The 19,828-nt window shown below is 34.8% G+C and overlaps 1 protein-coding gene across 2 annotated transcripts; it reads right to left on the reverse strand.

Moving 5' to 3' along the window:
- Positions 1-203: 203 nt before the first annotated feature.
- On the reverse strand, positions 204-6,196 carry LOC124634744. 2 transcript variants are annotated; one of them, XM_047170405.1, is made up of 4 exons: positions 5,946-6,196; positions 2,303-2,470; positions 1,736-1,894; positions 204-885 (listed from the first exon to the last, which is right to left on the reverse strand). In XM_047170405.1, coding segments are annotated over exons 1-4 (558 nt in total). In that variant the 5' UTR covers positions 5,947-6,196; the 3' UTR covers positions 204-655. The 2 variants fall into 2 exon arrangements, 1 of the variants encoding a protein (XP_047026361.1); XR_006984903.1 differs by lacking the exons at positions 204-885; positions 1,736-1,894; positions 5,946-6,196 and adding an exon at positions 4,856-5,437 and having other exon boundaries at positions 1,947-2,470.
- Between the last annotated feature and the right edge of the window lie 13,632 nt (positions 6,197-19,828).

Raw genomic sequence — 19,828 nt, forward strand, 5'->3', positions numbered from 1 at the left:
ATAAACACTTAAAATATTGAATTAAATAATGCTATAAAAATGAGCTCTCACGCCACACATACTTAAACTATAAGGTAAATACAACAATGATACCAAGAAATCCCATACAAGCAATAATTATATATCGCGCTTCAAAGTAACAGCATTAATAGGTCCTAGCTTTAATTATTATTATAGTGCAATTCTATAAACTATGCATACTTATTTTAAGAACAATTTCTTCAATAAATATTCTCTATTAATTATTTAACTACAAGAAATGCAATATTACGTGTGAAACTACTGAGACCAGTCTGTCAAGATAAGTTTGTTTGCGCGCCAAAATCAGAAGCACGTACATAAATACACTGCGCGCGCACCACGCCTGTGATTGGTCTTTCAATATTTTTCAATTTTTAAGCGGGAAAACAGAAACGTAAGTTATGTCGTTCATAGATTAAATAATCGGATTTTATTTGGAATTTACCATGAACATCTCATATTCAAGATCTTACTTTCGACATCACCAAGCACAAACTGGCATAAGAACAAGACGCTACTAAGAAACGAGGCACTTTTGTTCCAATGAGATTTCCATTATAAATGATTGGAAAAATATTTATTCAGACCACTGTCCCTCAACAGAAGTTATAACTGGCCAAAGTAGTTCTGAACATCAATCGTTGAAGTTATACTTAGTATAATTGTCCTCATGATTGTGAAATCCCTTATGTTTGACATACCTTCCCTCGATGGTCGTTTGCACGCAGCTGTTGCACCCAAGCCGCTTGCGGTCCCTACAGGTCCAGTTAATGGTATTCTGGTATCTATTATTGATCCAATATTTGTTGTCGTTGTAAATCAACACCATGCTGCCAGTTCTGTGTGACGGGAGGTAGTAAATACCTGAAAAAACCTTATGTCTTATTACCAGAACAATATTTGTATTAGAGCTTATTTCTGTGCTAGATTTTTCTAATGGAGAAGAGTACTAATGATAGGTACCTATGCTAAAGTTTGATGGGTTAAAGTGTGTGTGAACCAAAACAGTCGCATGTTGATGTTATCAAATGCAATGCTATGCAAAAAATCGCAATGATAACGCACAGCTACTTATAATTCACCTGTGAAACGGTGAATCAATTTGCACAAAAATAAACAGAAAACATATTTAAAATTAATAATATAGATCTATATTTACATTTCATTATTTTTTTCTAAAACATTGTAAGTAAACAGAAAATAACAACGATTGCTTGAGTTTCATTTAAGGACATCATTTCAATAGCAATAATTATTGTTCTTGAAAGTAGACAAATTATACATTCTTGTAATTCTTTTTAAAACGATTCGTCTATTTTACAATATATTGGCAATTCTGTCGAGTAAATATTTATCTACGCTAATCACATACACAGTTATAAGGCGGGTCAATAAAACCAACACATGTTTACCAGAATACTGTATTTCCTAAAATAGTCACATATTAATGTTTATCTACGAGCTAGCAGGTCCCTACATCAGAAACATGCGTTAGAAAAACACGTCATTACAAATTAAGTACATCACAATTTTTTATAAAATAAAATATAATAAAAAAAAATGTGTAAAAATTAAAATGAAGATCACTACAGTGATAGTTTATTCAAGCAATTTTTATCTCTAATATATCTGCCGTCGTGACATTGCCGCAAACGGGGAGGTTCGTGTATATGTCGTCCACGGAATATTGATATATAATCTCTACCGTCTACACCCTTGTATGTGATGACGTCAGCACGGCAGCCATGGACGTCTCTTGAGGAACAGTACCACTGCTTCTTGCCATGGGCTTGGTGATTTTTCATATAGAATGTGAAACCGTTGAGTATTAGCAGGCCGGCGCCTGTCCTCCCAGGAATAAATTGAGCTGGCACTGTGAGCAAAACAGAATATTTAGTATACCTTGGGAATAATAAAAATCGCAATGATAACGCACAGCTACTTATAATTCACCTGTGAAACGGTGAATCAATTTGCACAATTTTGCACAGAAATAAACAGAAAACATATTTAAAATTAGTCATTTAGATCTACATTTACATTTCATTATCTTTTTCTAAAACATTGTAAGTAAACAGAAAATAAAAACGATTGCTTGAATTTCATTTATAAGTAAGTATATCACATTTTTTTGTAAAATAAAATATAATAAAAAAAAATGTGTAAAAATTTAATTTTTATCTATACTTATAATCTCTAATACATCTGCCGTCGCGACATTTCCGCAAACGGGGAGGTTCGTGTATATGTCGTCCACGGAATATTGATATATAATCTATACCGTCTACACCCTTGTATGTGATGACGTCAACACGGCAGCCCTGGGTGTCTCTTGCGGAACAATACCACTGCTTCTTGCCCTGGGTTTGGTTATTTTTCAAATAGAATGTAAAACCGTTGAGTATTAGCTGGCCGGCGCCTGTCCTCCCAGAAATAAATTGAGCTGGCACTGTGAGCAAAACCAGAATATTTAGTATACCTTGGAAATAATAAAACACCTTGTTTGTTTTATATGCATTTATTTAATTTGATCTCTGTTCATGCTGTCTTGACATTCTCATTAATTTGATGGTTTTGTCAAGAGAACATGCACAGAATTAAAGTAGTCTTAAAGATACAGGAGTAAGTTAGATAGGAAGGGAAGTAAGGACAGGTAAATAAGTACACCAAACCGTCCATAATCTTTATTTGGAATCATCTACTTTTATTTTTAATATTTTTTTTGTTGTCTTTATTTTAATAAAAAAACAGTTCACAACAAAATCTTTACAATCTAAATAAATACGTAAATAAGTTAACAAGTTTAAAATATTCGCGAATTTATATAAAAATCGATTCAAAGTTTTTAAAAGTTTAAAGAAGTAATGGGACCATGGTTATTGAAATAATATTTTTCATCAAAGATTTAAAAAAATGGAGGAGATCTAAACGTCTAAACACAGATGAATATACTCATACTTTGTACGTGAATATGGCTAGTTAACTAAGGTGAAAATTTCAATAACCAACAAATATTCAAGAAGAGGAAGAAATGCTTGGAAATTTAACTAAAGTTAGGTCACAGTCCTTTCTTCTTTAGAAATGTTTTAGTCAAATTATCTTGGCTCACATCGAATACCATGACTGTGATAGGGAATTGAACCCTACAGGGTACAAATTAATTATAATAGTCACCACTTATTATTATTATCCATTCGAACACCATAATTCTTATTTATGATTTAGCAGGAATCGAACCTGCATCATCAAAATAATATGATTTGCATAATAATTAAATGTAAATAGGGCTCGAACCTATTTAACATTATTAAATAGTACTCTCCTCTCTGTTACAAGTATTTTATTTCTAAATGGGAATCGAACCCATACCAATATATCCAGCTATAACATTAAAACACTTCAGACATCTATTTTACTTATAAGACACAATTGCTTTATTTTTAAGCACATATTTGCAGTAAATACTCTTTTAGTCACATAACTACTTTAAATCACTGTCAGCTAAATGGGAGTCGAACCCACAGCCAATTGTTGATATTTTCTTTTTTTTGCTATAGGATTCGAACCTATAGTCTTTCATTGTATGCCCAAAAGAGCATATTTATAAAAGTCTGTAATATGTTAGGAGTCGAACCCGCATATTCTTGAATCATTTTCATCAATGCCATGATGTTCACTTAGAAAAACGAAATCATTCTTGATTGTAATAGGCAGTTAAAAGTATTGGGGATCGAACCCAAACTATATGTTAAGCTTTGCAATAAAAAAACGTATACTACTTTAAAGTATTGAGACTCGAACCCAAAGTAAATTGTTACATTGCAATAAAGGCTTATACTGTAAGTATTGGCACTTGTTATTAAAACTCCACATCATTGCCCAGGTTTCTCAATACGAGGAACTTGTAATTTTAAACAAACATACATTATAAGGGGAACCAACTGATCCGGTTCTGCCCGAGTCCTGAACACACTATGCTCCTGGATATAGATAAGCCTTTGTTCTTATTCATGTGTACACAATTTCAGTTAAATCAGTTCAGCAGTTTTACCTTAAAAGCCAGACGGCGTTGCTTTTGCAATTATACTATTAACAATTAGTATTTGGGAATCGAACCCAATATTACCAGTAAATACATACCAATGGCTCAAAACTCCTTTTTTTGTATTTACTGGTCATGGCTGATAATGTCTTATGCATGGGATTCGAACCCATTCTTTAAAAGCTTTGTAAAATTATATTTATGCCGTCCTTTATTTCTAAAATAAAATACGAGTTGCGTACTTGTGCGACTTCTAAAGATTTGTTTGTATATACTATGAGAATACCAATACAAACATACATTCATCCTAAGTAACATACTTAGAAGTATGTCTATTCATAAAACATAATTTTATAGACCAGTAATATTTCTTACTTACCTGATAGTCAAATAATGTTAAGAGAACAACCAAACTTTTACTCAAAAGTTTTAAGTAGTATTCAAGGCTTTTGCTTTTGAGGCAATCTTTTTGAGTATTTGTTCATTCCTTTGCAAGAGTTAATTGACTAAACAATAACAAAGTTTTTAAAGTATCATTTCATGCTTTGTAGACAAAATAAGTTCCAGAAGACATTGTACAAGTATTTATTAGTGTTAAAATTTGTTAAAAGTGTATCTATTAGCCATTTTCATGCACAAATGTCTCTCAGAGACCAAGTTCTAGACATCTGTGTCAATTTTGTAAGCTTAACAAAGTTCACACTTTTTATAACTAGATACTATTATTGTAGATCTTTGCTCAGCGTTTCTTTTAGAAATCCTCCCATAGAAAACTTACTCGCTATTACTCACCGAACCGCAGCCAGGATATGTGAACAGGGACCTCATAATAGCGGGAAGAAAAACTAACCTCACCAACACACTTCACTGAGCAATATTACAACATTAACACATATAATTAACTCTAAAATCATTTCATATACAGACACAACACTCATTTACACTATATGCAAGAGTTATAACCGCGTTTTGAAATAAAAATACATACAAAACACTAAAAAACAATTTGACATTTTCAAGAGTAAAGATATATCTCTAAATCGCGTAGGGCAAGCACATTGCGTGGTATTTTACGTGTCGACAATAAATAATCGCGAACGCGGAATACTCAATCTCGATGCATTTTAGAAAATAAACGAAATAACATTATAAAAACAACAATAGTCACTTGGCATCGAGAGAGTTATTTTGACATTTATAGAAATACCGTCACAGTCGCAACCTATTCTATATCTACAGCGTGTAGATTCGAATCGACTTATGCGATGACTATCTCTTTTTTCCAAAAGTCATTTGGAGGATGCAAAATGGTGCTAGAATGAGATGCACATAGTGACTACTGGTGCTTTCGATAATTGAATGCAAATAGACGGATTAACTTAAATTTTCTGGCAAAGGAACTTTTGAAAGTACTGCCTAATTAAAAAGAAATATACCCGATATAGTAATTGTTTCATATTATTATCCTGACTCTTGTGCCGCATGAGATTAGTATTATATTTTAAATGTTTTTTTACTTGTTTTCAACAATGAAATAAAAAATCTAGAACAAACTACATTACATCCAGCTTTCTCTTGTATTAATGTGGATCTTGTATTAATGTATAATTGTGGATTGTCCCAACTTTTGTAGAGGTCCTTTATACTTCTTTTTCATCATTATTCGCTGATCACATTTTTGAAGCAAGCGCCTACAAGGCTCCTTCCTTCTTACGATAGTGAAAAAATTGGTTGGGTGACAGAACATCTGAAGAATCAATTGAAATTTTTATAATGCTTAAATAAGTAATCAGAGGAATAATGTGTTGTGAGCATGGGAATTACTGATTAGCACAGCAATGCAATTTTACCTAAGAATGCAATGTAAGTAATAAATACTTACTTCCTTTACATGAAAGTTTATCTAATTTAGTTCAGCTGTTGCTGTCCCTTTTTCCCGATGTCTATGCCCACATGGTGTTCAAGTTTGCTTATTTTTCTTTTCCTTCATTCTATTCGTTCTTGTTTTTCGTCACTCTATTCGTTCCATCTAGTAGTTTTGGGACGGCACGGCTTCTAGGTGTGCTACAAATTATGTAATATATGAACTACTACATTTACTATAACTAAAGAAAGATGTAAGTAAGTATGTACATATATTCTTTTCTAGAATCTTCTTTAGAACTCAGAAGGAAACATTATAAGAACATAATAAACAAAATACTCGCTAGTGCTGCCATCTATCTTCAACTAGATACACATTAACAAAAAATTTGGAGAGTTCTTAGTTCGTACATTAATGAACAGATGTCTCTGAAATACATTTTCCTTAAAACGAAGTTGCATTATGAGTTGAGTTTGCACGTGAGTTTGTTGTAAATATAATTCTAGGTGTTCCTTTTGATACCCAACCTGAATATTAAAATGTAGGTATAACACAATGTTTACTCACGAATAAATAACTTACGAAATGGTAGATAGATGGCGGGTCGATCGAATTTCTTAGGGTGTTTCAACTCAGGATATTTTTTCATAATATAATTGGACCTATTTACCTCAGGTAATATAACAGGCGATACGTTACATAGGTAAAACTGCGCGACGATTATCTTGAAGTAGCTATTACAAGTAATGTATTTAAGTCCTCCTTGTGATCACATCTTGCAGTAGGTATGTTCCTACCTACCTACACTTATGTAATAACGTACATCACCAGTAGTTTCGCCGCGGTTTCACCCGCGTCCCGGGGGAACTTCACCCTCTACCCAGTTAACATACCTAACCTCTGTTACTGAGGGATAGAGTAGCTTTCCAACTGTTCAGTAGTTTCGGAGCCTCTAGCTAGGGTACAGACAAACAATCGTTTCCTCTTTATTATTAGTACCTACCTATAGAATTTAATAGTTGACTAAGTCACTTTCATTTATCGTTTTGATAAAATATTTGATTTCATTTTTAATTTATAGAAACTAAAGAAGTAAGTATACAGTTTGACGTGAAAATAGCTTGCGTTTTCACATGTAGGTACCTATTGCATACATATAAGCTAGGGTATGATCTCCTAGCCTTCATCAGAAATAAAACGTCAATTAGTATCACAATAACTTCTTGTATTCACTTTTAAAACACAATTTTTAATAGCAATCGTAAGAAACATAGTTTATCAGTCAACGAAGAAAACGCGCGCTCCATCTGTCAAAATCTTCATAGGGTTGTCATCACGGTGGCAGCAGTGTTGCCCGTATAAAATAAAAGGATCTAACATACAGAGTAACAGATCTATATAGTTCAATGAAGTTATGAATTTGACTATGCAAGCAACTAGGTGAGTTAATACCACGTAAATACCCTACTACATTCAGAACCCTGCCGAATCCTGCAAAACGTAGGTGTGTACCTACACAAATGGATAATAATCTCGTTAATCCAGACCTACAGAGACCTCCGTTTCCCATTCATCATGGGTCAAAAAGGGAGCATTACTTTAATCGCCTCGCTTTGTAGATAAATTGATGGGATCTGTGATTACACACACGCACACATGCTTAGAAACTTACACACACAAATATAGCTAGGTATATGCGTAGAAGTACCTACCTATATTGTAAAGGTACAGGTAGATGCATGTGTTATCGGAAAAATCCTAGGAGAAATTATAAACTTTCATAGGACTCTAAACGAGAGATAAATTGTATTATAATTATTATAACCACATTTTCTTAAATTGATAACCTTACCGAACTTACCAAACCATAACAAAAACCAACCGGAAACGCGATGTGCGCTCTGATTGGTAACAAAAGTCAGAAGTAATTAGGCAGTAAAGCATACTTTAGCCGTGGTACAAACATTCTAGAACAAAAGGCCGATTTGTTGCTACACGCACAAAATAAACTGCAATAACTACGAATACGATTTAAAAATAGAATTTCCGTTAGAAACAAAAGCGGCCACTCCAGCTTAGTGGACAGACACAGTTATTGGATTTTAATCGGATGAAAGAATAAAAAGAAATAAAAAATAAAAGTAAACTGGAGCGATGCTAGCGCCGCCTGGTGAACGGCGCCGGAACGCCAAATATCCGCTTCAATCAAATTCAGTGCGCTCGTGTTTGTCTATATTGAGGATATAGAGAAGAACTAGATAAGCTACAATCTACAGAATATATTTAGGTAGGATTTTTCTTCTCATCAGGCCTACGTTCAGTAGTTGAAGGCTGATATGATAATAATGTTGATGATGATGTATGTACTACCCGTGCCGATAAAGAATGGGATTAGAAATCGCGACAGCTGTATTCAACTCTCGCTCATGTGCTATAGTGTATGAGCGAGAGGTAAATACAGCTGTCGCGATTTCTAATCCCATTCTTTATCGGTACGGGTTGTACTTATGTAGGTACCTAATTAGTAAGAAAGCAGAAAACTAAGAATACGTCTTATCTCGCTTTTTTTGGTGGGAAGTCATCGAATGACTCCTCCTGTGGGTGCAATGTGAGGGAGTTTCAGACTCTTACTGACTAAAGCTCACCATGTTCCTTCTGGAGCCTATTGTTCGCCAACCAGGTCCGCGGTAACTCTTTTGAACAATCCCACCCCCATAGCTATCCTCCGAAACTGTAATTCTGGGCGTAGTATCGCGTTTTCAAGACAAGGTTTTTTCCTAAAATCTTTCTATTATTACGTTACAAAAGACGTTTGTAGGCACCAAGTTTACAAAGTAAGCTTACCACAGAGATTTATTTTGATATTTTCACATACGAAAGGGTTCTTTGTAAGTGTTCAAGTGGTGTTAAAACACATGACGTTTACGTTTTCATGAGTGGTTTCGTCGTCGGTTCCGTATCTTGCTTATTGTAGGTAAATTTTTGATCTAAATTTGATTGGACACTAGACTAGGCATTTAATAATAGGTCTACTAAAGTCAAATTAGCAGTCGACTATTGATCTACTAGTGACACAATGAGATACGTAATGGCTGAAAGAAAAAAGTCCTGTTACAAATATACCTAATAGTATATAGATACCGAGGTGTACGGACACATTATACAGTTGGCTTGGAGAACCCTAAAACGAGGTCGTATTAGGTACCATGAAATGAGATTAGGTAAGATTCTTTCGTGAGTGAAAAACATAAAAGGCTCAATTTAAGAATACCGGTAGAAATAGGTTTTACTCCTGAACGAACCGGTCTCCGCAATTTTTCTAAAACAACAATTTCACTCGCGCATCTTTTCAGTTTGAAAAATATTTTCGTTGTTGAACGGTTTTAGAAATTTTCGCAGTTTTCCAAGCGGAATGAATTGAATAAAATGTACTTTTGTATGAAATACAGCAACAAATGAATTGAAGACAAAATATTATTGGACTGTTTTGTTTGTTCAGTTTGCTATTGTAAATTCTAAACATACTTTCGAAACAAATGGTCATGTATGTGAAGCATATCCGTCAATAGTAAAAATAGTATTAAATGGGTTTATGAAATTGTTTCTAGTTTTTAAGCCTGTCAAATCGAATTAACTGAAAATGGCAGTGACTTGGGAAAACACATCGAACTTTAATCATTTTATTATAGCTATCGAAATAGGCACGAAAATACAGACAAATAAGTGTCCAACTTTGTTATCTAACCCAATTTAATCCTCTAGGTAGAAAAGTTACCATCTACGAATAGAAGGTAACAACAGAAAATTCAAGAAATATGTTTTCAAACATAAATACAAACGTAGGATATAAAGTTGTCCAACGGACGCGTAGATACGTATTCAGAAAGGAATTTAATATCTAGATACTGATATTTTCGGAGCTGAATTTTTGATCTTGTGTTAGCATCGTAATTGGAGCATGTGACAAAGTGGACTTGCCATTCAATGATGATGATCTCCTCCTAGCCAACTATCGGCCACGGCGGCTGTTTTTATATAAAGAGATCAGCTAAACGCGCAGAACATAATTAGACCTCGCATCCAGTAGCTGCGCTTACGACAGATAGAACAACGTGGTAGTAACTCACTATAATATCTATGCAAAAAAGTCAGCGAACTTACAAGGGGGATGAGGCAACACAACAAATAGTGATACCAACTTAGCTTACTAAACTAGACTCATGATTGTGAACGGTCTCGGACCTTCCTCAGACGTGCCTTTACCAAGCGCGGCAATGTCGTATCCAGTTGGTTGACTAGTCCAAGCTATCGGATTGTATCTGTCGTTCAGTTTCGCATAATATCCTTTTGAAAGGACGGTATGGGCGGCAGTTTTCATTACTTTTATACCCTTAGCTTGGGAAGGCCTGCCTTATGTAGTTTTTTCTTTTGAAACTCCTTGAAGGTGACCTATTCATTCCTTTCCATATTATGTTTTGCATTATCCACGACGTCATTCTGAAGGTTTCGTTAACGAAAGAAAGAGTAACGTAAAGAAATGAAAATAAAAACTATGTTTGATACGTACTGCCCTACTGGTTATTATAATTGGAAATTAACATTATCAGGGTGAAAATGTATAGGTTCTAATAATATATAAACAAGAAATATTTGATTGTTTTTGTTTTACCTATGTTCCTCCTCTCTCTTTTACTGTTAGGAAGCTACACTCTCACGGGAAGAAGTTTCCCCCGGTCTGAGTGATAAGTCAAAATTTAACACATCCAGTACCTAATAAGCACAAATATCTTCGTAATTAGCTGGTCCCGGCATTTGGGCGGTCGCTAGCTGGTACTGCAACGGGTCCGGATTTCACGACTTTGATTAAGCATGCCGCTGTTTTAACTAACTATTTGTGTTGTTTCAATCACGACAAACTGACTCGGAATAATTAATTGGGTAACTGTAAGACTGAATCAAAAGAGTACGGAAGAAAAGAGATGTTTTCAAAATACGAATATAATCTGTACTTTTTCTTTTCCCTTCCCAATATTCTACGTATCAGGTAATTTTCCCTATACTTCGTCCTCAAAGCCTTTCCCAACTATGTTGGGGTCGGTTCCAGTCTAACCGGATATAGCTGAGTACCAGTGGCCAAGGAGCCACTGCCTTAACTGACCCCCTCAACCCAGTTACCCGGGCAACCCCTTGGTTAGACTGGTGCCAGACTTACTGGCTTCTGACTACCCGTAACGACTGCCAAGGATGCTCAATGACAGCCGGGACCTACAGTTTAACGTGCCATCCGAAACACAGTCATTGGTGTCCAGGATATACTTAGAAAGTACATACAAGCTTAGAAAAGTTGCATTGGTACTTGCCTGACCTGGAATCGAACAAACATTAGCCCCATACTTGTAGTCTCAAAGTCCTATCTCTAGTAAGAGACAGAATATTGAGAACAGCACTAACAAGAAGTTTAAAAGAATAGGAACGATATATTTTTCATAATTGGAATTCAAATAAAAAAGACTGGTTGACTTTCTTTTTCATTCTTCATTTATATCTTTTCATTTTGAATATGGAATTGTGAATTACATTGCTGTAGGAAAATACTAAACGAGTTTTTAAAATATAATCCGATTATAATACCGGTAGAGGGAATTTCAAGATTAATTTTATTAATGAATTCTTTCTTCCATCTGTCGAGCAATTTATGTGAACAATATAGGATTTGAATGGATAGAAAATTTTTATTTTTTTGAAGTTGAGCCACAACAATATCCTACTTATATTATAAATGTGAAAGTTTGTGAGAATGTATGGACGTATGTTTGTTATTCAATCACGCAAAAATGGCTGGACCGATTTGATTGAAATTTGCTATGTAGATAGGTGATACCCTGGATTAACACATAGGCTACTTTTTATCAACACACCACGCGGGCGAAGCCGCTGGCGGAAGCTAGTAAATTAATAATTCTTCATGCTTGGCCTTTATATTTATTTTTGCTTCTATAAGTGATGGCTATTATTTGAACTACTATGTATCGAAAGTTACATAATACACAATGATATACATATATTATTCATTTGTTGGTTAGTAGTTCCACCAATACTAGAATTATAAAAATGTCGCGCAACAGTACTTATTCATATATCCGTAGGCCATGACGAGGAATCCATAGTGCAGATTGGCTCAAAAACGAACCACAAAGAACAACATTGAATAATATCGAACAACAATAAAACTTATAATCGGATCTTAAATATAAAGCAGCTTAATTAATCTAAGCCCGTTATCCTTCGCACCAGACATTATACAAAAACTGTCTTGAACTTAGGAAGGGCTGCAAAAAGTCTATCGTGTCCCTTGAGGCAGATTGTTCACAAAAAAGAGGTTTACTTACTTTAACTTCACGAAAAACAAGGGTTCGATCGATATTTCACGAGTTTCTAACCTTTTTAGGGTCCCGTACCCAAAGGGTAAAACGGGACCCTATTGTTTTAACTCCTCTGTCCGTCCGTCCGTCCGTCTGTCACTAGGCTGTATCTTATGAACCGTGACAGGTAGAGAGCTAAAATTTTCACGTTTAGAATTAAATAAAAAACTATATTAGAATTAAATAAATATTTTGTGGGGCTCCCATACAACAAACGTGATTGTTTTGTTCATTTTATAAATAATGGTACGGAACCCTTCGTGTGCGAGTCCGACTCGCACTTGGCCGGTTTTTTTTCAACTATGTTGGGGTCGGTTTCCAGTCTTAACGAATGCAGCTGAGGACCAGTGTTTTTATGCCACTACTGCCTATTTATCTGGCTTCTTCAACATTGTTATCCGGACACCATATCCCTTGTTAAGTCTGGATGTCAGAATTTCTGGCTTCTATACTACCTGTAATTATTGCCTAATATGTTCAAATAACAGCTGGGACACTTCGAAACACGGAGGAACTTATGACCATAGATCGATTCAAGTGGCTTTCACATAACCACGGGCGACTGAAATATTTTATTTATTAAATAACCTAATAGTCAGTAAACGGTTCTCTCTTGCTTTGAGTTTAGCCGGACATAGGGGACATCGGGAAATTGGCTGGCTGCGGAAATGGACAGAAAGCGCTAAACTAGCCCCGAGCGTCTATATTATACTAGCTAATCCCCATGGTTTCACTCATATCCCACAACACTCTGTACGATAGTTCATATCTTCATCATCATAATCTCTTATATTTTGGCATAATATATTCAGTCCAATTTATGATCTGTTCTTTTGTTTGTGGGTCTGTTTTGTATTAAAGGAATGCATAAAACTACTAAACCTAAATAAATGAAATTTGGTTCATTGATAATTTAGAGCTTGAAAAAGGACATAGATACGCATTTTTAAAACTCGTATTAAACATTAAATATAGTATATATTAATTACTGTTATGGCAATACTCCTGAAGCTATTTTCACATGTATCTCCCGATTATGAACCGTGATAAAAATGATATACATAACATAATCTCTAAAGTTTAACAATAACAAAGCTTGCGTGGTTTTGCCAATATTCCGACCATATTCAGTACATTTATCGTAAGTCAAAGGTTTTTACGATAATCTTCGTACTGTTGTTGCGAATAAAATTGGTTTGGATTAGGTTTATTACGTAAATGGCCCATAAGGGCTCGTTTGACTCGATTTCGAATTGAATTTTGGGCTTTTTATTGGCAATAAGTTGAGTATTTGGTGGCTTAAAGATGTTCTTTCGTGTATGGTTCAGAGGTTACAGAAATATGTATTTTACGTGTAAAATGGTCAAAGAGTACGGTCACCAACAAATGTCAATTAACGAAATCAAAATCACTAAAATCTTCCGTATGTTACTGAAAATAATTTAATTTACTTTTGTTGTTACCTTGAGATACAGTTGTATCTCAAGTTAAGATACAACTGTATCTCAAGTTTTGAAACCAAAAAGAATGAAGACATCATTATCTATAGAATACATATATCCATTTGAACCAGTACTTCTAACAGTAAGTATCATCGTATCGCCGAATCAAAACGTATAGAAACATACGACCGTTTACACAAACACATAGAATCCTAAAACCCTTTTAACATTGTATAAGGAAAACTGCCGTGAGATCACCATTAGATATCACCAAAAACATTAGAAGTCACGACATGAACCTTCTGATAAAATTCATGCGATTACAATCCAACTTAATTGGGTAACTTGACTACTGATGTCGTCAATGATAAACGCCTGAAATCTATTGTTTTAGTAGTGTTTGTAGTTTATGAAGATTAGTTTTGTATTGATGAGAAAACTCCATATTTTACTTACATTTCGTGTCGGAAATTGAGGTGTGACAAAAAAATATAAAGTCAAAATAATTATAAAAACGCTCAAATCGATAAATGAGGCTAATATTGTATTATACCTATCATCGTCCTGCAAGTTTACCCAAATCAAATCAAAATCTTTTTATTTCACATAGGCCTTTGCAGGCACCTATGAAACGTCACATTAGTTGCACGGTTCCAAAAAGTTGGTCTCATGGAGAAGAGCCGGCAAGAAACTTCATATACACTCTTTTTAAAAAGTAATACAGTCTATTACATAACAATAGTAAGCTCACAAAATTATACAATGCAAGAAAGTTAAACTGTAAATCTATACAATGCAAAGGGAAAATAAAAAGTCGTTTAATTGCCAGGGAAGCCACACATGGAGAGATGAGTTATCGCCATATAATATCTTTATCGTCAACAAAGTCTTGAATTTTATAATAAGCTTTTTTAATTAGGGTGGATTTTACAGTGTTCAATAAATTTTATATCCGTGAGATCGGTTACACACTTAGGCAGCCTGTTGTAAAAAAACGGACACAATTCCCTAAAAACGATTTGTTTGATTTCGTTATTCTGAATCTCGGAACTACTAGCTTGTGCTTGTTTCTTGTATTAATGGAATGTATATCACACACCCAAAAAACATTACACAGAATAATATTACACAAAAACATATTTAAGTATAACACATTTAGATAATTCGTTTAGAGCCTATTTCCATAATAATACGTGATGTAAAACACGGCCGTGTTGGCAATTTCTTTGAAAATATCTTCCATACAGAATATAGATACAGCAATAATTACACTGTAAACCGTATTCTCTTGAGAAATTGTTCATAAGATGGGAATAAATAAGATTACAACTTTATATCGAGAACTTCTCAGAAGGAAACCTGACTTTCCTGTGAAGTTAATTGAGTCTACGTTCATTTCTATTAGCTGGTTACATTTTGTGAAATACCAGCTCTCGAGCGGTTTTACTCATGTCCTGTTTGAACTACCGTCATCATCATCATCAGCCTATCGCAGTCCACTGCTGGACATAGGCCTCTCCAAGTGCACGCCACTGAGATCTATTTTCGGCTGAACTACCGTACCGGGATAAAATATAGATTACATTATTTGGGAAGAGTGTATAGCTTTCCAAAAGTGAAAGAATTTTTCAAAACGGCTCTGTAGTTTCGGAGACTTTAGAGAAAAAAAAAAACAAAAAAAGAATACTCTACAAAAGAGGTGCTTTTTAGGATTCACACGAGGTTCTAGAAACTGTCGAATCCACAGTATTTCTTGGTATATCAGTCGATAGCAGACTTCAGTGGGGCTCGCACATAGCTAGCCTCGCGGGAAGGCTTAGCTCAGCTGCGTACGCCGTCAGAAAAGTAAGACAATTCACTGACGTAGAAACAGCTCGAGTAGTCTATTTTAGCTACTTTCACAGTGTTATGTCCTACGGTATTCTTCTGTGGGGCAAAGCTGCTGATATTCAAAACATATTTGTTTTACAAAAACGAGCTGTTCGTGCGATATACCGGTTAGGTAGTAGACATTCGCTAAGAGAGCTCTTTAAAGAAATAGGCATTCTTACTGTGGCATCACAATTTATCTATGCCAATATACTTTACATTAGGCAAAATATTCATTTGTACACCAAAAAAAGCGATGTTCACAGTATTAACACTAGAAACAAGCACAAACTGTGTGTACCCACTCACAGACTTCATAAGGTTCATGGATCATTTTTGGGGCTCGGTATCCGCTTTTACAATAAACTACCTCTAACTTTACTACAATTACCGTTTCATGGATTTAAATTACAAGTAAAGTCAATTCTTTCAAAGAAGGCTTATTATAGCATTAATGATTATTTAAATGATAGGAATAGTTGGTCGCTAAGTTGAACGCAAGGCAGCTCATTCTTGTTATCGCTATAACTAAATTTTAAACTTATTATGATTATTTTTTACATTGATTGACATTACTTCAGACATTAATTCTGATTTTTTCTTTTTTTAATTACTTTGGGAACTTCTGTTAAATTTTACTTAGCGTTGTTGCTTTATGGCTTGCTAGTACTGCAGTACTTCTTACATGTTCTACTTTTGTTGAATAGCTGCAAGCACGTCATGCTCCCTTAGACGGTATGGCCAGCGGTAGCGTTGGGGGTCGGGTTGTCCCCTTCCCTCAAAAATGTGCGAAGGGGGCGATGGCTGATCCTCGCGTTATACTCGTGAACGGGTGCTGCTGGCGGTACCAGGTCGTGTTGGTAGCTGTTGACACTATTAACAATAGTATGATTTTCTATTAGCTTTTTTGGAGAAAATAATAATACTGTAGTCCTAGCAGGTACACCTTGTTTGTGTTGTACAGCTACAACATAACCATCTGCGCATGTGGGTGGGCACGCCGATTTTATGCTTATGTTAAAAATACATTTTTATTTCAGTAACAGGAGGCTTTAGATACAGTTAATAGACTATAAGTAATGCTTGAGTGCTTAGTATTTATGGGTGTAAATCTGTGTGCTAGCCTACTTGTGTTAAGTTTGTATTGTTTTTTCTTTCCTAATTTTATATAATGGTTATCATGTGATAATGATATTTTTATTTGACTTGTTTTGTATACATTCTGGTTCTTCAAACCTTACAGACAGACATGTGTTGCTGGGGAGTTTGTTGCGCCACTTCTTCTTCCCAGCAAAAACACATAGGAAGTGGTGAAGGGCGGGCGTTTTGGGGGCTGTCTTTTGTTTTTGACGTTCGAAAAGTGCTGATTTATCAGCCTAATTTGAATAAACGATTTTGAGTTTGAGTGAGTTTGAGTTTGACACACAGGCGCTTCGGGTGATGAGGCCTTTCTGCCTTAGTAAATAAATTATAATAAGATACACAGTTGATAAATTGGTGACGAATAAAAAAAAAAAAACTAACAAACCCGCCTAAAACGAAAAAAATAACAGAGTCAGCTTAAAATATTGTGTGTATAATCCACATTATTTATACGCTGGCCCAATAAATCCGGTTTCACAGGCGATTCCCAGCTAATATGGATTGATGGCACACCAATATGTTGGCACGTCGACTGCCCGGCCACAAATAAAGATTGAAGACTTCTTTATAAACTACGTACAGTCAGCACCAAAAGTCGATGAACAGAATCAATATGACAAAACACCTGTTCACAATAAAGTGCCATAAGTTATAGTCGCAACTAGGAAACAAAATAGACTGTACACCAGAAACTTACAAAAGTCGTTAAACACGAGTATTTCAAAAGTATCTGTGCACTAGTATTCCTAAAGTCACTGTACACCATCAATCCAAATGTCGCTGAACATCATTGTATCAAAAGTCACTAAACAGCAGTAAATACAAAATTGGGTTAACAAAGTATATTTTTAATGTTGCCGTGTGTTAATGTACTTTTGACTCTTATGTTGTTCAGCTACTTTTGGGACAGTACTTGCTTGACCTTAATAATGTATGTTAACACGTTAGTATCTATTTCAATAATTTTAATAATTATTTTGGAAATACACTCTTTTGCAAAAAAAGCGGGCACCTATGCGAAATCTTAGTTTTAAGGACTTTACGTGTATTTCAAAGGGTTTTAATGATTGTAGTATGTTTCTAGCATCAAAAGGGTTAGCCAAGCATGCGTGACAGTGTATTCTAAATTTTAATTTTGTACAATTGCAAAGAAATTGGTTAAACCTTGTTTTGGACTAATTGCTGGCAGAAAGTTCGTCGGTGTTTTGAAAAGTTTTTGAAGTGATTTTCAGAAAACTGATAATGCAGTCTTAATTAATGTACCTTTTTTTTAGATCAAAACATTTTTGAAAAACTATGCGTATTTGATAAAATTTTCACCTGCTCTAAATGGGCTATACTGATGATTGATGGCAATGTTAAGAGTTTCGGTATTTTAGTGTAAAGCGTTCTTCTGTTTAGATATTATACCCACGTGTTTTAAAATATCGCTTTTTCATAATTAAACACTGTTTAGAGGAGTATCAGTACATTGGGCTGCGACAAAACCAATTTAAAGTAAGCAGTGCCGATCACAACTCGTCTCCTTTCGGACTTTAACATTTTTAAAAATCTTGAAATTCTACAAAATACAGAAAATAGCGCATAGACTGTGAGCACGAGGTCTTAAGGTCTCGTAATCACTGATTTTCAAACAACCTCGTCTCTTGGGAAACTCCGTAGACCTCCGAAAATCTATGAGTCTGAGCGTTCAAATACCGTGTTTTCATCCCACTGACATTTTATTAAATAAACTTGCCTGCACCGAGATTTCCTAGCATCTACAGCACTTTCCTGCTTAAATCATAACAATAATTGGCTATCTGCTCATTTCTTAAGAAACTTACGTTTGGTCAATACCTTTGAATTCTTGACTCCCTTTCAGCGAAATCATCGTTTAGTAACCCGATACCTATGGAGTTATAGAGAGCTTCAACGCGGCAATAATTAGACTTTTTAGATAGCTTAAACCCTCCTCATCATTTTTCATGTGGTTAATTTTAACATTTATCACAAAAATTGGTATTTTTTAATGTCAAAGTACGATAGGAGACGAGTTGCGATCGGCACTGCTTACTTTAAATTGGTTTTGTCGCAGCCCAATGTACTGATACTCCTCTAAACAGTGTTTAATTATGAAAAAGCGATATTTTAAAACACGTGGGTATAATATCTAAACAGAAGAACGCTTTACACTAAAATACCGAAACTCTTAACATTGCCATCAATCATCAGTATAGCCCATTTAGAGCAGGTGAAAATTTTATCAAATACGCATAGTTTTTCAAAAATGTTTTGATCTAAAAAAGGGTACATTAATTAAGAATGCATTATCAGTTTTCTGAAAATCACTTCAAAAACTTTTCAAAACACCGACGAACTTTCTGCCAGCAATTAGTCCAAAACAAGGTTTAACCAATTTCTTTGCAATTGTACAAAATTCAAATTTAGAATACACTCTCACGCATGCTTGGCTAACCCTTTTGATGCTAGAAACATACTACAATCATTAAAACCCTTTGAAATACACGTAAAGTCCTTAAAACTAAGATTTCGCATAGGTGCCCGCTTTTTTTGCAAAAGAGTGTATTTCCAAAATAATTATTAAAATTATTGAAATAGATACTAACGTGTTAACATACATTATTAAGGTCAAGCAAGTACTGTCCCAAAAGTAGCTGAACAACATAAGAGTCAAAAGTACATTAACACACGGCAACATTAAAAATATACTTTGTTAACCCAATTTTGTATTTACTGCTGTTTAGTGACTTTTGATACAATGATGTTCAGCGACATTTGGATTGATGGTGTACAGCGACTTTAGGAATACTAGTGCACAGATACTTTTGAAATACTCGTGTTTAACGACTTTTGTAAGTTTCTGGTGTACAGTCTATTTTGTTTCCTAGTTGCGACTATAACTTATGGCACTTTATTGTGAACAGGTGTTTTGTCATATTGATTCTGTTCATCGACTTTTGGTGCTGACTGTACAAGCTGGTTTCCCGCGGTTTTTTGTTTTTTTTTTTTTTTTCTGTATCCT

The sequence above is a fragment of the Helicoverpa zea genome, chromosome 11 (assembly GCF_022581195.2).
Source record: "Helicoverpa zea isolate HzStark_Cry1AcR chromosome 11, ilHelZeax1.1, whole genome shotgun sequence".
In the NCBI taxonomy this organism is placed as follows: domain Eukaryota; kingdom Metazoa; phylum Arthropoda; class Insecta; order Lepidoptera; family Noctuidae; genus Helicoverpa; species Helicoverpa zea.

Excerpts from the sequence above, each read along its gene's own strand:
- LOC124634744 (XM_047170405.1), bottom strand. Across the intron at positions 1,895-2,302 it reads CACATACAAGGGTGTAGACG|TGCCAGCTCAATTTATTCCT; the intron begins GTATAGATTATA and ends TTTTGCTCACAG. Across the intron at positions 886-1,735 it reads TGACGTCATCACATACAAGG|GTATTTACTACCTCCCGTCA; the intron begins GTGTAGACGGTA and ends AGGTTTTTTCAG.